The 26,779-nt window shown below is 38.5% G+C and overlaps 1 protein-coding gene across 4 annotated transcripts; it reads right to left on the bottom strand.

Annotated features, from left to right (window-relative positions):
- Nucleotides 1-16,010: 16,010 nt before the first annotated feature.
- On the bottom strand, nucleotides 16,011-25,318 carry fam114a1 (family with sequence similarity 114 member A1). Of its 4 annotated transcripts, none has more exons than XM_083909492.1 (14): nucleotides 25,276-25,318; nucleotides 24,873-24,950; nucleotides 23,427-23,822; nucleotides 22,784-22,871; nucleotides 22,426-22,670; nucleotides 21,337-21,471; nucleotides 21,100-21,252; nucleotides 20,822-21,011; nucleotides 19,691-19,776; nucleotides 18,642-18,830; nucleotides 18,415-18,554; nucleotides 18,248-18,320; nucleotides 17,922-17,975; nucleotides 16,011-17,062 (listed from the first exon to the last, which is right to left on the bottom strand). In XM_083909492.1, exons 3-14 carry the CDS (start codon nucleotides 23,814-23,816, stop codon nucleotides 16,937-16,939), a joined length of 1,869 nt encoding a protein of 622 aa, XP_083765618.1. In that variant the 5' UTR covers nucleotides 23,817-23,822; nucleotides 24,873-24,950; nucleotides 25,276-25,318; the 3' UTR covers nucleotides 16,011-16,936. The 4 variants fall into 4 exon arrangements, with proteins under 4 accessions (XP_083765618.1, XP_083765621.1, XP_083765619.1 ...); XM_083909495.1 differs by having other exon boundaries at nucleotides 20,861-21,011; XM_083909493.1 differs by lacking the exon at nucleotides 25,276-25,318 and having other exon boundaries at nucleotides 24,873-25,039.
- Between the last annotated feature and the right edge of the window lie 1,461 nt (nucleotides 25,319-26,779).

Below are 26,779 nucleotides of genomic sequence, written 5' to 3'. Positions count from 1 at the left end.
TGTTTATTTTTGTTAAAAATAGCTGCAGAACGGTGATTACAGCAGGGACACAAAGCCCAAATAAGAAAGTTGGGATAAATAAAACCAAAATACATGATCTTAAAGGCGCCATATGTAAGAATGTGTCCAAAAACGGTTACTACATTCAAATTCAAAACACCGAGGTTCAGTTTTCTGACGTAACTGGCAACCCGTGGTTGCTCGGTAGCCGAGACTCTACTGAGTGCAATGATTGGTAGACGGCGGTAGGTGGCGCCACATGCCAAAACATGATTTCAAAACATAAACATGATTTGCAGTCTGCAAAATATTTTTTGTTAATGCAAATATTTTGTCTGTACTGTTGTTGTTGGTGAGTTCAGTTTGTTATATGAACATTATTCCTGAGTCTCTGTGACATATAAGGAGGATTTTATGGCCAGTTGCCAGTTTAGATTTATTACATAATGCACCTTTAAAGATGCATAAATGGTTCTACAGAGCGTTGTTAGAGCTCTGTGGAGCAGTGATTTGGATAAGAATTTACATTATTACACGCATCATTTCACAAATTGTACGCATAAAAGATTTATGACGGCAAATTTAATGAAGTTCCGCACTGGCGCAGGCAGCGTGGATTTATGCTAAATAGTTGCTAGTTAATAAGAGAAGAAAAACAGCACGGCAACAATCAACCCGGCTATTTTCAATATTCAGTGTTTCTCTCGGACGAAAACGCCGCGTTTGGACAAATGATCGCCGATCGTCATGTTTGTACAAAGTTTGCAGCTGCACACAACAGGAGATAATACACATGCTGAATTATTGATGGATGAAAACAATGCTATGTTTTCCTCCCTCTCTCTCTCTCTGCCCTCAACCCTCATTTAACAAACATGTTTGGTTTTAGCTCCTGAACACACACACACATGGAAACACCTCTATTCTTAGGCGTGAGGCAGGTGTGTTTTCCCTCTTGCATGATGCACTCAGGTCTCCATGTTGGAAAGGCAGGTGCCAGGTGGAGGATTATAGCAAAGTGCTTCATCAGCCCCTCTCCACTCAGCCTTTTCTATTTCCCTACTGGACACTCTTTCCCAATGTCTGTCCATCATTACAAAAACCCATTTATCTGTGTTATTTTCCCCCCTCGTGCTGCAGCGCCTTCGCTTCCTGTTCGCTCTCTTCCTAAATGGGAACAGAATGTAGAGGGAGGAGAGGAAGTAGAAAACACAAGGGAAAGAAAAAGAGAGAGAGAGAGAGAGTGTGTGTGTGTGTGTGTGTGTGTGTGTGTGTGTGTGTGTGTGAGCATTTATGGCCAAATAAAGAGCAGGCCTTAATAATTTACTCTTGCCCTGCAGCCACAAGCCAATTGCAGCCCATCACTCCCATAGAAATGAGAGAGCGTCACAAGCAGAGGAGAGAGTGAGAGTGACTGCAACTGTTGGTCCTGACAGCACCTCGGTTCCATGATGAATTATTCGAGGTGACACACTCTGGCTTAAAAGCTTTAACACATTCTGCACCATGCATTAAAAAAAAACAACGACTAAAAACTAAGGGCATCCGTTGAAGAGTAGTAATTAAACATATCCACATCAGAGCTCACTGGTAAAAAAGAGTTTACTGTGAGTGAAAATGAAAAGTTAAAGCCATCAACAACAACTTTTATGGGTTTTAAATTTATTCACAACTATTCAAAGCCATAAAAGTAATAGATACATGCAGCCCAGACCTTAATCTAACATTTATTCATCTAGCGTTCTCTCTGCTGCTTTATTGTCAGACAATTAAGTATGGAATTTGACTTGCATCAAATTTAGCTAAAGACACTATTTTCTTTCCAATTTAGACAAATGTCCCGCAGCCCTCGACTCAGTTGCTCTCTAGTCTCTGCTTTCTTACGAGGAGATGAGAGAGAGAGAGAAAGTGCCTGAGAAATCATTCCATCCTTTGAATGAGGCGAGGTCAGTCAGACGAAGGTCACCTTATACCTCGCCAATCATTAATCCATAAACCGATGAGACAACCGAGTCACAGAGAGGTCGCACAGAGACAGAGTGAATAAGGGGGGGAGATGAAGGAATGGAATTCAAAAGGTGATCGATGGATATTTTAATAGTGATGAAAGACGCGATATCATTCTGGCTTCGTCTGAACCTGAATGTCACTTGACACCTAATCAATGGTGGATCAATACCTCTCTTAGTTGTGCTATTAGAAGAAAAATTAAGAATAAATTAGTGGTGAGGCCTTTGTGTTTAATTACTTCCTTTTCACTGCTGTCATCTTTAAAAGCAGAGAGGTATATACATACATATACATACATATGTATATATATACACGTGTATATATATATACACGTGTATATATATATACACGTGTGTATATATATACATACATATATACGTATATATGTATATACATACACATATATATACGTGTGTATATATGTATATATACATGTATATATACATATACATATTTATATATACGTATATATACATGTATATATACATATACATATGTATATATACATATACATATGTACATTTACATATATACACACATATGTATATATACATATATACACACACATGTATATATACATATATACACACACATATGTACACATATACATATATACACACATACTGTATACACACACATATATACACATATGTGTATATACACATATATAGAAATACATGTATACATACATATATAAATATATATTTGCACACACACACACACATACTGTATATACACACATAAACACATATGTGTACACACACACACACACACACACACATAAGAAGATGGACAGAGAGAGAGGAAATGGCATTCTTGAAATCTGATTCTCATAACTGGGTCCATTCCAGACACTTTTTTGGAAAAAAAAAAACACAAGAGTCCAGCATGTGACAGAGTAAGCCGAACCTCTTAAAACTTTCCAGTAAAATGCAGCTACTGTACATAAATAATTTACAGCGCTCGTCTCTGGATGTAAACACACAAAAGTAGCCTCCCTGTATTTGCTGTGACTAACTTTCTATAGGGATCTGTCTCTATACAGGGGGCAACACGCCAACCATTTCAGCTGCCTGTTGATACGAGGAACAACAGGCATATTGGTAAAGAAGTGAGGATGCATCGTGTAAAAAATAAGTGTAATAAACACTGACTGATAAATGGAACGGAGGTAAACAAACACAGTAAATGTGGTCCAGCGAGTAACGTTTGTAAGTGTTTAATTGCTTTAAAATTGAAAATATATATTTATATAGTCTTACAATAAGTCTTTAATATGTACTTTCAGATTTACAGAAGCCTCCTTGTGTGTTTTGTGTTTCGAAGCCAAAGATTTACTCAACAAACAACAACGAAGAACAACATCCTGTCAGGAGTTGAATCCATTAGAGCTAGATTAATCTTCTTAATCTAGGGCAATAATCCAATAACTATATATGTGTGATATAATTGTCATCAACATCCATATAACAAAGATTCACTATATATATATATATCAATATAATTGTGCATCATGCAAACATAATTATCTCAGTGCAGAACACATAATCGCTTCAACTTTGTGAAATGTTCCTCTCTATCGTGATAATTCATTTATTGACTAGATTGATATATATATGTGTGTGTATGTATATATATATTATATATATATATGTATATGTGTATATATATACACACATATATATACATATATATATGTACATATATTTGTATATATGTACACATATACACATATGTACATATATATATATATACACATATATATGTACATATATATATACACATATATATGTACATATATATATGTACATATATATATACACATATGTACATATATATATATACACATATATATGTACATATATATGTGTATATATGCATACATATATACGTATATACATACATATACATATATATACACACATATATACACGTATATACGAACACACACACACACACATATATATATATATATACATATATATGTGTGTGTGTACACATTATTATTTGTATTATTATTATATATTATTATTAGTATTGCATTTTTGGTCATGTACAGTAGATCATTCAGCCATAATTTGAAGATAAGTCAAATTGGATTGCAGTGTTTGCACCAAATTAGGGTTAGGTTTAGGGTTTACTATACAAATAAAGGTATTATTATTACTATTATTATCATTATTATAATAAGTGAAAAGTCCAACAGACCCACAGTTTGTCACATGTGCTTTAAATGAATTCCCCTGTGCCAGTCACTTTTATTTAAAACAACTATGGATGGTGCATTCAAAGAGCCCAAAGCAAATTCCTGCCAGAAAATGTGTTTAATCAAAAATGATTAAGCACGTTTTAGAGTAAGGAGTAGAAGGAGGTTGTGTGAACAATGAAAAAAGGTGGGAGGAAACGGGCGGGAAGCCTGTTGGACTGAGCATTAATCAACGGTAGGTGGGATAATGATCGGAGAAGGTGCATTTAGAGAGCGCTGACAGTGCAGCTCATCAACCGGTAACTGGCCCTCAGTACTTCATATTTTAACACCAGGGACCTTTTAGTACGTGTCTGGTTTACTGGAAGAGTGTATGAATGAAATCATCGCATTAGAGGAAGGAGAGCAAAGAAAGAAAGAATATAGACGAGTCTGGAGATTGGTGATTAACCGTTAATTAAACCTTAACGGCTCATGTGTTCCTCACAGATGTATGATTATATAATGATCCATACCATAGAAGAGAATTAACGTCTTCTGCTGTATTTGTATCGAGAAATGTCACAGAGTTACAAAGTTACAAAAAGCGTTACTGCTCGCTCTTGTTTCTGGAAAACTCATGAATAGCATTATGCTACGTATAAAAGGAGAACGTCTGTATGTGTGTGCGTGGTTTTTCCTTCTTTGTCAACATAAAACCATGTACTGGAATAACTCGAGGTCGAGGGTTTGAATTCCGAGGGCCTTTAAAATTAAATGAATAACCGTTTCTGCGTGTTGAACTAAGAGTTTTGTGTGTATCACGGAAACACTGAGTGTAACATTACGGTCTGTGTTTGGAATACTTTTGTTTTTTACGTCCACGTGAAGTGGTAATATCGCCGAATTCCGCTCTCGAGGAGCCGTAAAAGATTTCTTTCTTAACAACTGACGTGGGCATACGTTGTGTTTATTTGTCGTGCATTTTATCAAGCTTTTATGTCGGTGTGTGTTTTTACTGTGTGTGTTTTTTACGATACGTTTTTATTGTGCGTTTCTTTATTGCGAGCAAAGCCTGCCTTCAAGCCTGGTTTCCCCTTTCAGGACAATAAAAGTTGATGGTGTGAGCGGAAAACAATGAAGCTCTTTAAAGGATAAAGTGTTAATGCTAAGTCACATCAACGTAACATAACAGGGATTTTAACGGCCTCAAAAAGCATGTGGAGCTTTCACGTTCAAAACGTGTGGCACTGATGATATTGTGACGTAGAAAAACAGGGCTTTCATCCAGTAAACACATGAGCAGAGGCACTCGCAAAGGTGTAATAGGAGCATATTGATTTTGCCTCATGTTAAAAAGCTTTTATTGACGTGGTATTTTCTCACTAGAAAAGGTTAGAGCAGAGGACACAAGAGCTTTCTGTAAATTCACCTGAATTTAGCACATATGTGTGTGTGTGTGTGTGCAGTCCACACGACACACACACGAGCAAAAAAAGACGTGGCCGTGAAGAGCAGAGCAGATATACTGTATTCAGAGCACAAACAGATTGTAAAGCACAGAGCGGCAGATTAAACCCGCGAGGTGGATCGGTCTAGGAAAACCTCACCGTCACCTTTTAAGGTTCGCTCATAATGATAATGTCTCGTGAAACCTCGTAATTTCTCCGTAAAGAGCCATAAAACTTCACGGCGGCTCAGTCTCCGGAGAGAGAGCGAGATGACGCCTCACTGCTGACACAGCGCTAAATCTCTTTTCATTTCCGGCCCTCCTGCCCCTCTGTTTTTAATGGAAAAACATGTTCACTCTTCTCATATCGCACGCTCGGAAAATTAATGACATGACACACTTAAAAAAAAGGGAGACCGTGAGCTCCATTTAAATGTTAACACTTAGAAAAAAGCTTTTTTGTTTGGTTTGGTTTTTTGGGGGGATGAGATGTACCAAACATATATATTTCAAATCTAAATATATATACATATACATATATATACATATACACATATGCATATACATGCATATATATATATACATATATACATGCATATATATATATACATATATACATACATATACATATACATGCATATATATATATACATATATACATACATATACATATACATACATATATACATAGATATACACATACATATACATACATATATACATACATATACATATATATACATATATACATACATATACATATATATACATACATATACATATATAAACATATATACATACATATACATATATATATAAACATATATACATACATATACATACATAAACACATATACATATACATATATACACATATATACATACATATACATATATACATATATATATACGTATACATATATACATATACATATATATACATACATAAACACATATACACATATACATATATATACATATACATATATATATATTAAAAAATATATATTAAACAATTATTACGGCGTTAACATCATGTTTACGAGAGTCCAGGCACTGTATACCAGTTAGCTCCGTTAGCTCCTTTAGCGCCGTTAGCGTGCCTACAGTCGAACTGGAGCGGTCCTTTTATTAAATGAAAAGAGCAGCGCTAAGAAATAGCCAGCGTACCTGTGTACTGCATATCTGTTTTTAAAGTTTACCGTTATTTTAGAGACTCGTTTTAACAAATCGGGAGTCGCGTAAACATCGCGTCTCACGCGCTCTTTTTCCGGTCAGTCGCCATGGAAACGCGCCCTGCGTTAATGTGCGTCAACGTTAGCGCCATGGTTCCCTTGCCGATAAACTTATCAAGCGATCATTATAGCATTGCCGTGCACATAAATCTGCGTATCATCAGCGTAACAGTGGAAAACGTATTCCATAACTTCCAAATGACACAACCGAGAGATGAAATAATGTACAAAGAGAAAAGAAGCGGTCCAAGCACAGAACCCTGAGGAACTCCATACTTTACTTTAGCGTACACTGATGTGAGGCTGTGTGGCACTGGAAGAACAGTCAGGAATACGACTAAATAAGGTTTGCTCTCAACGATCTCACTGACTTATCTCCCTCTCCTCCTTTTCCTAACAAATTAGGAGTCCAACCAACGACACACGACTAATGACTTTGTTTGGGCGACGTATTGAAAAAGCATTAAAACTCCGAATAAACCTGTCTGACCTAATTTCCTCACTAACACTGAAGACGTACACAGAATGAAAGGGAATTTCAGACCCACAGCAGCTCGTCTGAAAACATTTATTTTGAAGCAGATCCAGGGATTTGGTTCAAAACACCAGAGTGAGGACATGATGGGATTAGATACACAACATCTATAGTCTGAAATACAATCATAACCTGTGTGGAGGCTGCCAAGCGTCGCCTGCTCTTAAATATCCTCCCTTGTACCTAAACCCTGTAATCTCATCACACTGTTACATTCAATCTCTAAACTCTTGCACCTGCTCTTTCAACAGTAACACAGAGCTCTAGAAACGACCTGTCGTAGATTTTAAACACTTTCAGTCTGAGGCCGTCTGTCAGCGAGTCTTACAGGATGTGGAGTTGAGTGCTGAAGGAAAGTTAAATGCTGATATCTTTCTCACCGTTTCACTCACAGATAGACACATTTTCCACCTGGACAGCTTTTGCAGAGAACTTTGTTATTCGAGCGACAGATTACAGCTTAACAAATCAACTATTTGATTGATGAAACCGTCAAAAATTGCCTGAAGATACACCAAAACATCAAAGCAAATACGTAACTAAACATCTAATGCTCCACCAGTGGTTCCTATTAACGCTGTTTTTTAGTGTGTATCTGCATCATTACCTTGTTTAAGAAGCCCTGAAGGTTCTAAACAAACAGTTCAGCCACTGCTGAGAACGCTGTGTTTTATTGTAATCTCGGGCTCAGCGAGATCTCTGAAAGAACCCGGTCCGGTTACGTAAACAGCGGTTCTCCTGAACAGCTGATCGTCCTGCTCCGGGCACTAGTCCGGGTACATCCGGTTGCGCACATTGAACCGCAGAAGAAGAATAATGTCCGTTGTGGAGGTGTTTCACGAGCGACAGTGTCTTCTGACACTGGGTCAAAGTCATAAAAGGGACTGCGGCGGGGAGTCGTGAAGAAGCTATTTTTAAACACTGTTAAAACAATGTTTTGATAATGAGGAGCAGTGCATCCACTGTTCCAGAGGGGGGAGCTGCTGTGCTTCTGAGAGCGGGTGTGCTGATATGTCACTTCCAGGTTGAGAGATTTGAGTCTAAAATCTCGCGGCTGGAAAACACCGTCAGAAAAGAGGATTTCTATCGGCTCGTTTACAGCAACTAGGAGGTTTTTGACCATTAAAACAAGTTAATGTATGTAAGTAGACCTCCATAACTCACATATATGTGCAACAGGACCACTCTATGTGACCTTTAATGTTTTGCACAGAACAGTTAACAGAGGGATTCTTTTTCTCGGTTTCATGATTTAAATTTAAATAGTTTTACCTTTATCAGTCTCTGCATGTATCTCTCAAGCGGCCGCTGATATTACAGTTGATCATTGAGTGGAACAAGCCAACGGGAAACCAGCAGAGCATCCACTTCCTCCGACAGAGGGAGGATCCTCTAAACACCAACAGCCAGACCAGCATCTAACACGCTAACAGCAGCAATACAATGTACTGTAGACTTCAGTAACTGAGCTCCCTGCACTTTCAAAAATTGACATGAGGTGTATTTTTGGCTCACTGTGAAGCTTCAATTTTGTCCCTCAAGGGGGAAAAAGTACGTGCGGCCGTGCGTTGGCGTCACCGTTCACACAGAATTTGATCGCAATCTGATTTCTGACCGATACTGACAAGCCAACTGACGCGCTTTCACTCAACTCCTGCTGCTGCTGCAAAAAAGCACAGCATCAGGGACTTTGACATCAGGCTTTCCTCTTGGTCTCGGCCTCACTAGCATCTTCAGCCAGGTCTCAAATTTACATTTACATCTGCATCCATGGAGCTTCAACCCCACATATGATTTGTTATGATTTTCTGGCAAACAGAGAGGAGACCTCGAAGACCTGCTGTGTGGAACTAAAGGGAGAGTTCATCTTCCTGCTAAAGCTGGTGTGTTAGTTCAGTCCATAAATGTAGAAGACCCTGCAGGAACTCATCCTCTGAAACTCAGTTTATTAGGCACACAACTATCCTATCAGCCAATCACTTGACAGTTACTCGCGGACAAAGACGACTCGTCGAAGCCAGAGGTCGGAGAAGAATGGCCACGCTGGATTTAAAATGACAGAAAGGCAACAGTAACTCAAAATAACCCATGTTACAGTTATGTCAAAGTATATAACAGATGGGCCACAGTAGCAGAACTCCACACTGTGCGTCCCTTTTAATAACAGCAGCCAATACCTGCCATCATAGAACTGAATACTCGAAGCACAAAATCACTGAAACGATCGTACCCAGTTTTTGAACTACACAGGTTTCAGCCACACACTCCAAAGTATTTGGACAAATATTGAGCAGCTTTGATTTGACCCTAAACGCAGACAAAATTGTTTGTTTTTGTTTGTTTTTTCCTGAGCTTTGGCTGCTTCTATCTCCTGTTGAAAGCTGCAGGCTGAGTCCTGAGAGAGGTAAACTGCTGTGGAGTGGAGATAAGGCTCCACCTGGCAGCCATGCTCATCACACTGCTGGTGTGTTTGAATATGTTTGTTTGTGTATATATGGATATATATATATATATATATATATATATATATATACCCTGCCTCATAATTCATAATCCTGTGACCCTCTTCATAATAGTGACATACAGTATTTCACAGTAATGAGACACTTGCTCTTAATTATACATTTATTGCGTCTCATGTGAGAAACGACCTCAAACCTCTGAAATAGTAGTAATAATAGTAATTGGAATAGTAATTAGTAGTAATTATTTATACAACATGAATTTGTAAATATAAGAAACTGACATTTTTCCATGACTTATTATCTGATATCTGATATATATGAAAAGAAGCATTGGTTGTGTGATCTATTTATATATATTATTTTTATATATATATGATTTAAATCTATACTTTAGTGTGCCATAATCTGAGAACACCTAATTATTGTATCTACTGACTATGAGTTAAAGTAGAATAATAATAATTATGACTGAGCATCTAATATGCATGATTCAATGTAGTTTGTAATTATTATGATGTGTAAAAAGATAAAGATGCAAAGATTTGAACAGTAATCTAAGGTATGAAATACATAGCAGTAATTATGAATAAATGATGAAATTGACTTATGACTAATATTTGTTTTTTGTCATTTAAGTAAGATTAAAATCATGATTATGAAAAACATCCCCACGATCATGAGATAAGTTTCTGTTCTCATTTTTACACATCTACTATTCATGATCCTCACTTTCCTGTTTCTATCAGAGCTATTACACCAACAACCCAAGACATGACCAAATCTCCCTTTACAGCAACAATCCACGAATAAAAACACAAGGTTATTGACGTTTGTGTTGCAGTTCACGCCTAACTCCATCATTTGAGTCTTCTAATCTCGTCTGAAGGGAGGATCGCTGCTCGTACAAAAAAAAAACCATCATAACAGACATGAAAACATTTCTACTTACACGTTTGTCGTTTCTGCAAATTTCTGAGAAAATGACAGGAAGTCGAGTGGGAAGTGAAGTGTGTGTCTCGCCTTGAATCGGTGTGTGACTGCGCCTCGTCGCGCTCTGCCTTTTACGACAGAGTGTGAGCAATATTGTCAGGAATTCTTCAAGTCAAGTCTACCTTCTGTGATGGGGAGTGATGGAGCGTGAATGAATGAATGAATGTTTGTTTGTTTTGGAGAAGGAAGCAGACGCCACGAGCCAGAGGTCATGCCTGTGTTGTTGTGAAGAAGCATGCGTGTGTGTGTGTGTGATCATATGGTGCAACCATGACGAGAGCAGCACTGACTAAACTCTTCATCCTCGTGATCCTCGCCTTCATCGTCTGCCTGCCAGAATTCTTCTCGTCAAACGGAGGTGAACACACTTTGATTTTACGCTCACTGTTCAGACTCTGTGTCGAAGTAAGACGACCTTTAAGAAGCTCTTCCAATTGTTGAATTTCTACTTCCGAGACTAAAACCAGACATAAATATAGCTCCATACACACTGACTGACAACAGCTATGGGGAAATCTTATGAAAAACTCTTGTTGAAAGCACCAAAGTGTACCGTGTACACGTGCTTGCCTTGAGTGTTTTCTTTCTTTTACTTCCTCTTTCTCTCCTGCCCGTCACTCTCCCTCAGATAAAATATAAAACGACAGACAACAACCTTCAGATTTTTTTTTACTTAAAGGTGAAGTAAGTAGTTTATAGTGACATCTAGAGGAGAGGCTGAAAATGTACAACAACGAACTGCTCCTCTGCTCACCCCCTCCCTTCCCTGAGCGCTACGGTATCCTCAGCCGGTCAAATGTCGTCCTCGTCGTCTTTCTTCCGTGGTGCGGGCGTACGGTCAGGTACTGGTGTTCCTTTATCCGCTGTAAAATACGCGTGGTCCTCCGTTCTAAACGCGTAAAAAAGATCCGCTAGGGACTTCCGCTACAAGTAAAGCGACGCTTAATTTGTTTGTCCTTACAGGCTCCCGTAGAAACATGGCGTCTCGCTGCTAACAGTGGCAATGCAACAGCGGCCCGCGACCATGTTATTTTTACACGACTTTTTGAAACACTACGAAAATGTAACTATTATACAGCGACTAGACAATGCAGGAGCACATAATATGTATACAAAAGTAGATTTTGGGTTATATAAACCCATAAATACTACACAGTGTCCCTTTAAGCTGAGATACTGTTGTGAATTTTCTATTATTTATCTCCCGTTTCTTCCCCCAGTATCCAAAGTCAACTTCCACTGTCTGCCCTACCGAGGCTGTCGGCGCGGGAACCAGACGAAGAGAGGTGAAAGCGGGAAAATTGGCGATGCTGAAACGATGAACAGAAACGAGGAGTGCGACCGGGACGAGTGGGAGACGGCCTGCGTACGATGGAATCAAAACAGCGCGACAGATGATTCAGAAGAGAGCTGGTTCATGTGTGAAACAGATACGGACATGACAGCGTTACGCAGGAACACGTCATATTCAGGTATTACTCGGCGAAAGCTTGGATGTCAATTAGTTTTGAGTCGTGTTAAGAGGATAATTCAGTTCATAATTCTTTAGTTCAGACTATTATGAACCTCATTAGGCCTGCATACGTTTGGCTTAACAATCTGCTATTGCATAAATACGTGAAGATATGTGACAACGACAACATACTTCCTGTGTATTGTGAAGAGGTACAGGAAACAAGGGGGGTATTCTCCTTTAGAAATGGAACCAAGTGCTTCTTATAATTAATAAGTAAAAGCCAATATCAGCCTTAAAGGTGCAAACAAGATACAACAAGACTTGGAAAATGTGTTATTTTACCCGCATAGAAAGAGACAAAATGTCATATATAACCATCGACTACGCTGAAATAACTGGAAAAATTCAGTACTGTACATTAACATAACCTATAAAACAACACATTATTGCAAAGGTATGGCAGCCACATCCTTCTCATCAATAAAATAATAGTACTAGAGTATTGTTCTTTATAATAAATACTACATTTTACACTTTAAAAGTGCAGCAATTTAATCTTATCAATTTAAACTAATCTAATCTTATCTTAAACGTATTGTCGTTAAAATAACAGCTATCTTTTTTATTATATTAATATATTTAAAAAATAATAATTAAACTTTTTTTTTTTAATAATTAAAAAAATAAATAAATAAATAAATAAATAAAAATAATAAAAGCTCTCGTTATTGATTTACTACCCAGTAAAAAAAGGCTTCATAATTATTGAATGGGCAGTAAAAAATTTAATTTTTTCTTGCAATTACATACAGGCAACAAATAATCATTTCATTGTTGCCCTATAAGGTGGTGCTAAATAATTGACTCTATCCCCTGTGCAGCTGCCCCTGTTTTAAAGCTACACCTGGAGGTGTCAGTGGAGCTTCAGCTGAGTGAAGCAGAGGCTGTGAATGTCACCCTGTACGGCCACAGTAATAACGACACCTTAGACCCCCACCCACCTGAGGAGCAGAAGGAAGAGGAGGAGGATGAGGAGGAGGCTGGTGAAGGTCTGCAGGCGTTCTACTGCTGTCCCTCTGTCCCGTCCGCCTCAGAGTCAGACAGTCACAGCCGCTGTCTCCTTTGGCTCGCCAGTCGAACACTTTCGACATTAAAGGAGAAGCCGTGGCGGAAACGGACGCTGAAAGGTTGGTCTCAGGGTTGAGCAGCGCCTCCCTGTACTCCATGAGGTCAGTGCAGCTTCACTCTGAGCCTGTGGAGGAGATAAGGAAACTCTCATTTAGGTCAAAGTGATTCAAACAAAATTAAAAATTAGCCTCTTTCTCTCTCTATCTATGATTTGTCAGAGTTTCCCACATGATCACAAACTACAGCTGCATTGATTTCTTTTTAGTTGCTCCTGAGACAACCGAGTCATATTTTCCAGTGTGCATCACGAGAGCTGGAATTCTTCTGCACCAGCCTCACAAAACTTTTTCCATGCCCTCCCTTTCGTTTCCATTTCCACTCTTAATGGTGACCACTTATTATTATTATTATGTTTTTTTCTGTCTTCTTGTGTTTACAGCTTTAATGTGCAGTCATTTCATGTGCACAGTCATCTTTCTGTTTTGTTCCAGCTCTAATGCATACAAGAAGAAATCTAGTGTGAATCATCACATGGAAGATTGTGTTATGTTTAAATCTAACCATTTAGCAGCTTGATTGTTAAGAAACATCCATTTTGATTCACCGCCAGAGGGAATTTCTCTGCGTCCTTGTTTTCTGACTATTATTGCAAGTAAAAACTGTCATTTTGAACTCTGAATAACTGTGAAACATCATCAACGATCTCTCTCTCTCTCCTTCAGATGAGTGGCATTGTGTCGTCATGGGCCTCTGGTTGGCTCTCCTGTGTGCGGTGGTTCTGACTGCAGTTACAATTGTGCTGAGGAAAATTCACCTGGGGATGCAGCCACGCAGTAAGAGATCAATAAACACTCGACACAATATTGGGGTTACTTTAATACTGGATGTTTGGAAATTATGATTTTTCTTTTTTGCAGGAATTCGAACGACGCACAATTATGGGAACGTCGCTGTTCAGCAATGCAATGGTAAAGTAAAGTAAAGACACAGTATGATACACATCCCTGATAGCGTTAAATTAACTGAACTGGGTCCATTTAGGATCAGCCCACTTTTTATTCTAATGCAAAACAGATGCCAGGGCTGTGAAACACAAAGCACCGAGTGTTTATACGATATATAATATGTATGTATACAAGAATAACAATCTTTTATTGTCCCATATGTGCTTAGGCCTTCACTTCTACAGCTCACAGCCTTGCTCAGGTCAGTTCTTAAAAATACTGTACGATTTGTAATCCAAACAAAATGACTTGATTGACTGGTTGTTTTAATCCTTTGCTTTTTCCTCCACTTGCAGAATTGTCACCAATAGAAGAGGCTCACTCTCGAGGTAGGAAATCACACATACACACACACAGCAGCACACATTCAGGCAATTTCTGTGAGTCTCTGTGTTTACAGTCTCAATATTCACTTTTTCAGAAGAGGCGGAAACTCTGCTGGACGGAAATGTTAAAGGTAAACTCACAAAAAGCACAAAGAGGCTACACAATAAAAGCATATGGCTTCTCTACAACCTTTAAAATGCCCCACAGGTAGAATCAAATCCACAAAAGGCCCTTACAAGTGCACTATAATGAAACACATTTATAAAAATCAGTATGTATGTAATAATAATAAACAATCGACCATCTGGATTAGAACACAATTTGCCCCCCGCAGTCAGAGACATAAAGGAAACTGGAATCTATAAAACTAAGGACCAGAATTTAACAAAAACACAAACTTTAACCTAACATAGCTCAACATATAGCTAAGTATGTGTAACGTAATAGGCTTGTGAGCCTTACAGGTACCCGTAGGTGAGTGACGCTTTACGTAAGTTAGCAAGAAGCGTAGCTAGGATTCTGCTCTGCGTTATTGTTGTATGTCGAGCAGACGAACCGTAAAGTTACGTTCACACATGAAGTCGGTTGTCAAGCCTCATCAACATAATATAACAGTATTTATATCGCTTAAGTAATTTACTAATTTACTTTCAAACACCCAGTAACATTAAATTGACCTTACCAGGTGAAACGAAAAGAGCTAGCTGCCAGTTTCCGCAAACAGGAAGTAAACTCAGGTGAGACTTTTTATAGACTCCGCCCTTTTTTTTCTTCTGGGTCCTAGTGTGAGACAACTTCCTTCATCTGCTTAAAACAAAGGATTAAATATTAAAATTAATTAAATATGCAAAGTATAACTACTGAATAAAACTAAATAAATACACTTTAGTATAGTATGTGAAATACAACATACAATCCTCAAGTAGATTTTATAGTACTTTTATATATCATATTTGATGATATCTCATCAAAGGACGAATGAACGGATTTCATTTAATCTTACATTTTTATGCGTCTTAACCAGAGAATAAAGAGTAATTTTGTTGTGTCTTTAGCAAACCTGCATCTCCACGGCCACCCGTCGTCCTCCTCCTCCATCACTGAAGAGCAAGAGGAAAAGCAGGAACATGGACTTCAAGTGAAAAATAAAATGACTGCTTCTCACACTTGAAAATAATTATTATAATATATATATATAAAAAAAAAATCAGAGAAGATGGTTAAAACCGATTTATTTCAGTCTCAGGGCATTTTATTAAAGAGCAATTTTAATACATGTGTGTGTCCGTTGTTAAATAAAAGTCTTGGCTCCAATGTTAAGTCAGAACTGCCTTATGTTGTCTTTGTTAAATAAAAGCAGCTTCCCTGTCTGTAATAAAGCATCTCTTAAAAAGAAAACTTAAAGAAGAGAGTATGGGATTTAAAGAGGTCCAATTAACTGCAGGCTGGGAGCTGGGAGTCGATATTAAAAAGAAACAGACTCGGGATTTCTGCTTGAACTCCACGGGCGGTCAAATAAAAGGAGAGAAACAAAAGTGGAAAAATGTTTGATAGTTCAGATTTCAGGATGAGGAGGGAAATAAACGTAATAATTCTGGCAAAGTAAAAAGTTAGTAAAGATGTAAAGATATTCTTTACAGTGTAGCAGCAAAACTGAGCAAACGTAGAGATGAATTTTACCTAAACTAGTGGGAAAATATAAGCTAATAATTTAATTTAACATTAAAAAACAATGTAAAAAAAAAAATGTAGTGTATCATCACTAATTCTGGTCTTAAATTAAATCCTTCAGACGTCAGTTTTGTTTTTGGTTCAGTATTTTTTGGACATGGTGCAAAAACCACCGTTTGTTTGTTTGTGAGACATCATGAGTTACAGCTCAGAACATCATTTGGTGCAACTGCAATAAACTAAACTAAAACATTCACACATACAAGACGGAGTAAACACGCGCACACACAAAGGCCTCCTGTACTGTACGCGAGTCCTTTCTACATGTATCTGTTAACTTAATCATTACATTTAAAGATTATATTCAGCATTTACAAACATCTTCCGATACAAGCACACAATAATATTCTAATCCCTAGTCGCTGCTGTACAACAACAGATATATTAAGTGGATGATCTGTCAGTGTGTGTGTCAGAGTGTTAGTGTTGTGTCTGTGCCGCTTGTTCTGTGGCAGGTCGGCAGTGTTGGCTCTGGATGTGCGAGATCTGCAGGACGGGAAGCAGCAGCTGAAATGCATTCTGGATGTAGTTGGTGCTGTTGGAGCCCTGCACGGAGGACACAACCATCATCATTATTATTATTATTATGATATATGCACATTTTATTCTTCCTCTGTTCGAATTTTACTGCATGGCATAAACCAGAGGTCTCAAACTCACAACTTTATCATAATATATTAGGTTAAAAAAGTAGTACAATTTTAAATATATTACATTATTACATAAATTATATACATACATATATATATATACATACATACATATAATATATGTATGTATGTATATACATATATACGTATACATACATACATATATATACATACATATATACATATATGTATTATATACATACATATACATATACACACACACACACATACATATACATATACATATATATATATATATATATATACAAACACACATATACACATATAAACAAGCTTGTTTTGTGTTTTAATCACAGCTTGTCCATATGCTATTATTAACATATGGCAGGGACAATCATACTATCTTAGTAAATAAACTATATACTGTAGTATACTAATTTCAATAATACTTTATTTCTAGTCCATGATACAAATACGCCATGGCCAATACTACAGATACAAATATACTACAGATACAAATATTCCATATGGAAGGGTTGTACTTTTTTAACAATAATAATGATAAAAGTTTTTTGAAATATGCTATCGTTCCATATCATAACAGACACTTTTATTTTGAAATCCTGTGAAATATCATAACGTATATAATTACTGCATAATAATGACTGAATATTCTCCCATTTACGTCGACTATCAACAACGACGGTCGATATGAGACTGAGATTGAAACATCAATATTTTTTCCATTCTGCACAGATGAGTTATAAAGAGGATCAACTTCACGTGGATCTCACCTCTAGCAGAACGTCGTCCACCAGTGGATTCAGCTCCTCCGCTTTCCTCTGGCCCTAATAACAGGGAGCAAATGAGAGACTTTTAAAAGCATCAAAAATGACAAAGACAAACATAGAGATCGAGACATCAACCTCCTATTGGCATGGAAACAAACATACACCGTCGCTACTTCATCAGCCAACGAGACACTCGAGTAAATGAGCATTAAATGTGAAAAACTATTTGGCATCACATTTGTCCTTTCACTGTGTGCGAGTGCAATAAATGTATAGTATACATATTCAAATACACACACCAGCACATAAACACAGTCAGTGTCACCTACCCCGACGAGAAGCAGCGTGTCAGAGAACTTCTTGGCCAAACACTCGACCTCCTGACACATGGCACACGTCAACCTGGAATAAAAAGAAAAAGAACGTTATCACATAAGAATCTAATTCTGTTCATATTTGCACTGATATGTTCGTCACTATGCGTTGTACATCATACCTGGTGAGGATGTGTGCCTGGTCTCTGGCTGGTTTCTCCTCCTCCTGGCCGTGGAGGATGAGCTCTGCCACCTTGTGGAGCTGCTCGATACTGCGAGCCGTCACTTCAGCCAGACTGCCGACTGATGACAGGTACACGGCCTAGAAAGTACACACACGCACGCACACAAAATCAAATTAGCAGGAGTGTGTTCCATTTTAATAAGTTTCAAAAAGAGTTGACCTTACATCAAAAGCTGTAGAGTCGCTCTTCTCCTCATGCTCCTCCTCATTCGCCGTCTTCTCCTCCTCCTCCTTCATCTCGCTCTCTACAGATGTGGCCTCTGCCGCCTGCTGGTCCGGCGTTTCCGTGCCAACTGTCTCTGTAGTGACGCGGCGTTCCACCTCGCTCACCCAATCGTGGGCCCTGATCCGAGCCTGGAGACGCATTAATTAGCAGAAAATCACCATCCTGACGTATGCTATCTATATGCAAATACACGATTATATAGTAGTAATGCAGCTATATAACTAGCTAATAACTCTGGAAGTGTGGCATATGTGACTGTGTATGTGTGTAAGACCTGGTTTTAGAAATTGGGGTTCGTTTAGGTTAAGGGTTAGGTAATTAGTTAAAGGTTGATTAAAAGCTAGGGTTAGGTGTTAGGGAAATCGTGTGTGTACTTGTAGCATACTGAGGACCAGTGAGCGTTTTTAACCAACAAAGTGAGGCCATTTTTACGAAGTGAGGACATTTTTGGCCGGTCCTCACTTTGTTTTCATTGAAATCACTTCCTTAGGTTGTAAACATGCTATACTCAGGCTTTAACAGAGAACCCGTTTTCCAGCCCTGGTGGATTCACACACTTTTTGCTCTGGGGCGGCGCCTGCAGACATTTTATGGTACTGCACCCAGTAGTTCTTTGGCGATGTCATTCATGAAGTAGATAGTTGTATTTGTGTTGATTTATAAAGTGGAAATGCTGGTCCTCAGTATGCAGCAAGTACAAGTGTGTGTGTGTGTGTGTCTTTGTTATGTGGAGCAAAAGAACAAAGAAAATATTCACATTTAAGAAGCTAAAACAATCAGAAATGTTTTAATCATGAAAAAAGCTTCAAATCGATATTTGTGTGGTCATTTAGAACTTTAACAGGCTTTTTGAGGGTTGAGACCTGTTTTTAGGGTTAGAATTAGGGTTGGTTGTGTCGTGTAAGGGGTTCGGGAATGCATTATATCTATGAGTGTCCCCACAAACAATGCAAAACCAGACCGTGTGTGTGTGTGTTTTTGCCTGTACCTTATTGAGTTTGTCTGGCGTGGCAGCGACATGAAGCTCAAACAGCAGCTCAGTGAGAACGCTCAAAAACTCCTCGCCATCAGCACCTGGAAGAAAAAAACACACACACACACACACACAATGTAAGCATACTTCACACACAGCACGTTCAAAGTAGTTCACAGCAAATTTGAACAGATTTCTACCACATGCCAGTAACGCGCCCCCCCCCCCATGCTGAGTTTATAATGATCATATTTCAGTTTGCCTTCAGCGAGCAGCACCGCTGAGTCTCTGATTCGTCTGATTTCATGCTGAATTAATGTGAACTCCTGCCTTACAGCAGAACCTCCATATGTATCGCACACATGCAGCATTAACATGATGTGATGTGATTGATTATTTAAGCGTCGCTGGCCCCTGAACACCACCAACTGGATCAGACACTGTGTGTGTGTGCTGAAACCTGCGTATACAGTACCTACAACCTGCAATAGCATTAATCGACAACTATTTTGATAATTGTTTAATCGGTTTGAAGCTTTTTTCATGCTTTAAACAAGATTTCTAGTTGTTTTAGCTTCTTAAATGTGAATATTTTCTTTGTTTCTTTGCTCCACATAACAAAGAAATCATTAAAACCACTTTGGTTTGTGGACAAAACCGAGACGTTGGAGAATATCGTCAATTCCAGGTTTGATAAACACTGATCAACGGTTTTTTTTAACATTTTATGGACCAAACCATTCATCGAATACGTAAATAATCGTTAGTTGCAGCTCTAAAAGGAACATTGTGCAACATGACGTGAGCCACAAAGATCTCACCACATCATGGAGACATTCTATGACTGCATGAACTTCTCTAAGATGCTTCAAGAAAAAAAGAAGCTACATGCAAAGTAAAATAGAAAAAGTAGCCATGGCCATAGACTGTGTATGATGATCTGTGTGAAAGAAACTAAAGAATCTAGAATATTCTTGTGAGGATCCTCAAGTGAAAATGAAACCAAAATTAAATAAAAACGTCTGATCCTGAAGTCTCTGTTGTGTGTCAGAGTAAAAATAAACTAAAACTAAACTGATCCTGGGTCAGTGTTCAGGAGCCACGTCTACCTCCAGCAGGTCTGGGTGCTTGTTCCGAGTCACTCACACAGGGGAGTAGAACAGTGTAATTGGGAACTTAGATCACCGTTATCCTTCGTCTGTTCTCCACCTTTTACTTCTTCCTTCTCCTCCTCCTCTTCCTCTTCTTGCTTGATGAAAATATTTTTGATTAAAATCAGCTCCTTCTTCACCTCGTCCTGCTCCTCTTCCTCCAGCGCAGACAGGAACGCCTGAACCTAAAGAGCAGAGGCGTAGACGTGTGTCACGTTCGCCGTTTTTAAATTGTGTTTCTACCCAAGTAAAAGAAAGCGTATATAACCTCACCTTGCCCTCGCTCTCGTTGGACAAAATCTCGAGCGCCTCCAGGTGCGACAGGCCCTGGTAGTCGTCGAACAGGATGCCGTAGTGAGCCGTGGGAGCGCTTATCGGCTGGTTGTTCAGTCGCGCCCGCTCCTTCTCCTTGGCCTCCTTCAGCATCTGTGAAATCACAACAAAACAAAACTGTTAAGATAACACTTACAGAAAAGAAAAACAAGGCACACGGTGTATAAGCGTCCACACCTGACTCAGCGATACAGTCTTCTGCATCAGCGTCTTGGTCTTCTTGAAACCTGGGTCGCTCTCGGCCAGAACGGTCATCGTCTTCTTCCCGATGAACTCCAAGGCGTCCAGACCTCCGCTGATCACCGACTTACCCTGAAAAGACAGACAGGAAAAACATAATTGCATGGCGGTTAATAGAGATTAAATTAAAGGGTTAGTTCAGATGGTAGTTGAGTGTGGTTGTATATGACATACGCTGCATCTATCGCTAAGTTCAAATGTACTATTCTGTGCCTCACAGTTAACGCTGTGAATTAATCCAAACTTGTGTTTCAATAATAATAATACTAATAATAATAATAATAATAATACCTTTATTTGTATAGCACCTTTAAAAATAAAAATGCTTTTACATTACATAATAAAACGGTTCTATACAAAGAAAGAGACATGAGATAAAGGGATAAAAAGATTTAAAAAACAAAATGATAAAAAGAGATTAAAAAAAGACAGCATCACATAAAAATAAGTTACATCAGTTAATAAGTTAGTCAATAACGATTACGGCCCCAAATGACTACAATAACAACAACAAAAAAACAATGGAAACACAAATGATAAATATTACAAAACGGGGGAGGCTTTTATTCTGAAAATAACACTTTTTAATGTCTATTTTAGTGTCCATTCAGTGGTATCCTCAGGTTTTATATACAATTATTTATAGTTATTTTAAGGTTAATTCAAAAGGTCAATCAGTAATTGATAAGGGGGGGCTTTTATTCTGAAAATAACACTTTGAATGTTGTCCATTCAGTGGTATCCCGGCCCCAGGGGTTACTATATAAATTAAAGTTTTTTTAAGTAAATTCAAAAGGTTCATTCAAAAAAGTAAATCAGTAATTGTTTGAAATAATTGTGATTATTATTATTTTTCCATAATTGCAACTCATGTTTGAAATACTTAACTACTATGTTCAAATGAACCTAAGTGACATAAACGTCTTTTGATTTAAATGCAGACGTCTTTTAGTTTAGTGTGTGTTTCTTTACATATTTCTGTATATGTGTGTGAGTGCATTTATCTGTGTGTGTGTATCCACTCACCGTGTTCTGCACAGCGTGTGTGATAGTGGAGAAAACTCCTCTGCCAGACGCCGTCGTTGGACTCGAAGCTGGATTCTCCACAGAGTTTGACAACTCGGCCTCTCCGCTCTCTCCTCCTCCTCCTCCTCCCTCGCCGCTCTTCACCTCCTCTTCCTCTTCCTGTTCGTGCGCCTCCTCCCCGACCGACGTCCTGTGAAGACGCAGAGCCTCTCCTGCCTTCACCTTCACTGAGGTCAGGCTGTGACCTACACACACACAGATAGATAAAAACTCAACTTTATCTACATTTTTTACTAAAATAAATAAAAGATTTATGAGGAAGAGAGGAGATGGAAGAACAAAAACAGAAGACACTCACCCACTGTGGAGGTGGCGCTGCTCAGGAGAGATTTCCCCCATGAGCTCCAACCTCCCCAGCTTTTCTCTTCTTTCTCCTGCAGTGACGTCTGCACACAAACAAACACACCAAAACAAACACATGCATGTTCTTTTAAAATCTTTTCATCATTGAAATGAACTGAAAATTATTCAAAAAATAAAATTGCTTGTTTACTTTAATTAAAGTGAGAAAAAAATATCAAGATATAATGTTTACAGCAGTTTTTCAATAAAAAACAGTGGAGTTGTGAAAACAAAATGGCCTTTAAAGGGTAAAAATTTAAAAAATATTATTAATATTTGATATGTATATTCCAGGCTGAAATAACTTTAAAAGATTGACTCATTTAAAGTGGAAAATATTAACATATTATATTTTTACAGCAGTTTTTGGCAAGCGGCCATTTTCTGCCACGAGGAACACATTTTCCCAACACTGTCTATTTTAAAAATGATCTTTAAAATATCTACTGTGCTTGTTGTCTCTTGTACCTTTTTGCAATGATATGAGGGTTTCTAAATCAATTTTGTTGCACTTTGCAATGACAATTAAACATACTCCATTCTATTCTATGAAGGAGAATAAAGGCAAATGTAAGAAAAGAGAAACTATAGCGACAAACCTCCACATCCTCCTCTGGAGCGTCTGCATCTGCCTCGAGACTCACTTGTTGATCGCATTCTGTGATCAGCTGACCTTCTGCTGAGGCTTGTGCTGTTTCTTGGTCGGTTGGACCCTGTGAAGTGTCGGTGCCGTTCTCTGTGGTCGCTGCGGCGTCCTCTGCTGTCGCTTTGGTGTCCTCTGTGGTCACTGCGGCGTCCTCTGTGGTCATCTCTGACACGGTGAAACTCTCAGGTGTGGTAGTGGTGGTAGAGGTGGAGGAGGATAATGGTGGTGGTGGTGTGAGCGATGCTGCGCCATCATGACAGTGGTCACATTCAGTGTGATCGGTTGAGTGGGAGGCGTCTGCATCTGCAGGGGGATCTGCTTCAGCGGGGCCAGCCTGGGACATGATGATCTGGAAGATGAGAGTTTACGTTTTTTGACCTGCAATCTGTCTTTTTGTTTGTGTTTTTTTTTGTTGGGTCAATATAAAGACTTTGCTGTCAATAGTGTCGTCGTGTAACTTGTGCTTTACACAGATACAGATTGACAGAGTTTAATAATCACACACTGTTTACGCAGACATTACAACACTGCTGTGGCTTTACTGTAAATCCAAAATTGAAATAGCTTGAAATGTGTGATGTTATGACGATTTAAAAAGATGAAGTTTATTTTAAAATGCAAACAATGGTTTTAAAAAGTAAATGGTTAACAACTAGTGAGACATAAAATGAGCATAATCTGCCTCATCTGATTCAATGTCGCCATCTAGTGGTGGTTTCCAGTGCTACCTTTGCCATGATTAGTCATCCTCTTGTCAATAATCACTGTTGCACGAGTTTAATGCTGCTGTCACTTGAATTTCTGGTTTATTATCCGTGACAAACTGAACCAACAAGACGAAAACAAGGAATTCGCCTGAAAAACAAGTTAAGCATTAGTAGTAGTCCAAGAATAGTTGAGTATAATCTGTGCCCAGTGTTTATTTTGGTATGGACAAATTGGCAACGACAACTATTTCACTTTGATAACTAACATGTAGTGTAGAATAGTTTAAAGGTATTTAATTAAAGATTTAAATCAAAGCCTCATCTGCTTCTTTCTTTTTTTAAAAACATAATCTGAAAACAACAACAGGAGCAACAGTGTCAACAACACAGTCAACAATGACAACAACGCAGTCAACAATGACCACTGCTCTTTTACCTACACGATACAATTGTGCTATTATTCGCAGGTTTGTTTGTAACATTTGTAACGAGTTGCAAACAAACACAGTTTGAACTGTGCTGCTGTGACACAGACACTAGTGCTGTCATATCACTTTTTTACTCGGCTGCAGCAGGTTTGTTGTCATTTGACTCACCGTCGCAGATTAAACTGTGCGTTAAATGATAGAAAGTCAGAGTCTCGAAGTCAGTGTTGTGAGTTTTTTAGTGAAAGTGACGGTGCAGCAGCTCACCCGTTTGGTGCCAGCGGACCAGCAGCACAGGCTCCTCTCTGTTCTTCCGCCCCGCCACGTCGGCAGCACGCGAGCTCACTGCACCGAAGAGTAACAGCTGACAAGATGAGTCCCTGCCCCACAAACCACCGCTGACTGCAGAGGCGTTTCAAGGCCCCAGCAGTGGGGGCACTCCACACGAAAACAAACGAACAAGGCTGTTTCTCTCCACACATCCATACCCACAATCTTATAAATTCTTTCAATACTATAAATAAATAGGTATCTATGCAATATATAATATATCTATTTGGTGTGTGTATATATATATATGTAGTACTTGTGGGACTGTTACAGTGTTAGGGGATTTGACAGCCATAGCTGACAGCTGCGGTGTGGAGGCATCTCGTGTGTCGTGGCATACCTGTCCCCGGCTTCCCGATTCAACGTATCCCGGGTAATTCCACATCCTTTCCGGATTTTAACATCTTGTTTTGGTTCTTTCTTTGATTTCTCCCTACTCTGCTTCTTCTCCTTGTTCACTTGCTGTTTGTTTACATTCGCGTAGCCATCAACATGGCCGCCACGGCCCAGAATGCAATGCGATGCCTGAGCCCTATTAGTCATATATCATTTATATATATATATATATATGTATAATATTTTATTAAGAATTGTCTTTAAAGGTTTAATTTAGTTGTAAATGTAAAGCCACGTAAGCCACTGCTATACGGGCTAACAATAAATAGTGACATGGCTAATCACTTAGCTCGTTGCAACGTTACGCCATTCCCCGTAGTGTTTAGAAATTACACAGTCCAACTTCGTCCTCTGCTGCTTTATGTTTAACCAATTAGTGTCCATTTGTTTCCAAATATTTACAATAACATGAGAAATATAAAAAAAATAACGTTGCGTTCGACAGCGGTCAAAAACTATTTTAGTGCTCCTCCGACTAGCAACACCTGTTACCTGTCTGAAGGTTCCTAGCCAAACAAGATTCATGTGAACCCCCCAACACAACAGTTACACCTAGTGGACGATGTGTGTCCAACACACACCACACATAAAATTGGCTCTTAAATTACACGTTTAGTATTTGTTTATTTTATCAGGGATAAATAAGATTGAATATTTTGAACGTAACATATTGAGCGTCCAAGAACGTAACATATTGAGCGTCCAAAGTCCAAATATTGATTCTATGGGCGAATCGTCTCACTTTGTCTTTTTTTTGGCTGAATCGGAAATAATCCTGATCCCTTTCAGAGTCGCCGACTGTCGAGATAGTACAAGATCGACCATTGTTGCAAAGTTTAAACATTAACAGTACATGTCGTAGGTAGATTCTTAAATGAAATGGCATCCGCTTCTCTGCACGTCGGCTCGTTGGTCTAGGGGTATGATTCTCGCTTAGGGTGCGAGAGGTCCCGGGTTCAAATCCCGGACGAGCCCTGAGGTTTTTCTTTTTTTGTTATTTGGTGGAAGCTGCATTCCTTCTTCTCGGTTTTTCGTCGTCATTAATTAATTGACGAAGAACAGGGTTGACATGTTTGGGCTCAAACGTAGTTTTGCATCATGATGGCTTTCAAAATAAAAGCCAGTTGTCGTCAATACTGCGTTTTTGTCGAATCAGCGTATTGAGTTTAATTCAGTTTGATTAGTATAATAAAGCTTCATAAATGTGGAAACTGTAATGCCATACAATCATTAATCAAATATGAGCAAAAGCCTATACTATCTACAGTACTAGCTTTGGTTAGCTCTTATTTTGAAATTCATATAGCAGCCTAATGATGCATGGCTGCATATTATACATACTGAAATAGAAGTTGAAGTCAAACAGACAAGAAAGAGTGCGTACAACAAATAATATCAATAAGTTTATTAAGTGGTTTGAATATTCCGTTTTAAAATAAATGCAAAAT

The sequence above is a fragment of the Microchirus variegatus genome (assembly GCF_963457635.1).
Source record: "Microchirus variegatus genome assembly, chromosome: 23".
Lineage (NCBI taxonomy): Eukaryota > Metazoa > Chordata > Actinopteri > Pleuronectiformes > Soleidae > Microchirus > Microchirus variegatus.
This window is presented reverse-complemented; position numbering and strand designations above follow the sequence as displayed.

Excerpts from the sequence above, each read along its gene's own strand:
- fam114a1 (XM_083909492.1), bottom strand. The coding sequence starts at position 23,816 with ATGTCCCAGGCTGGCCCCGCTGAAGCAGATCCCCCTGCAGATGCAGAC. Across the intron at positions 18,321-18,414 it reads CAGGCACACATCCTCACCAG|GTTGACGTGTGCCATGTGTC; the intron begins GTATGATGTACA and ends TTTTTATTCCAG. Across the intron at positions 17,063-17,921 it reads TGGACGACGTTCTGCTAGAG|GGCTCCAACAGCACCAACTA; the intron begins GTGAGATCCACG and ends TCCTCCGTGCAG.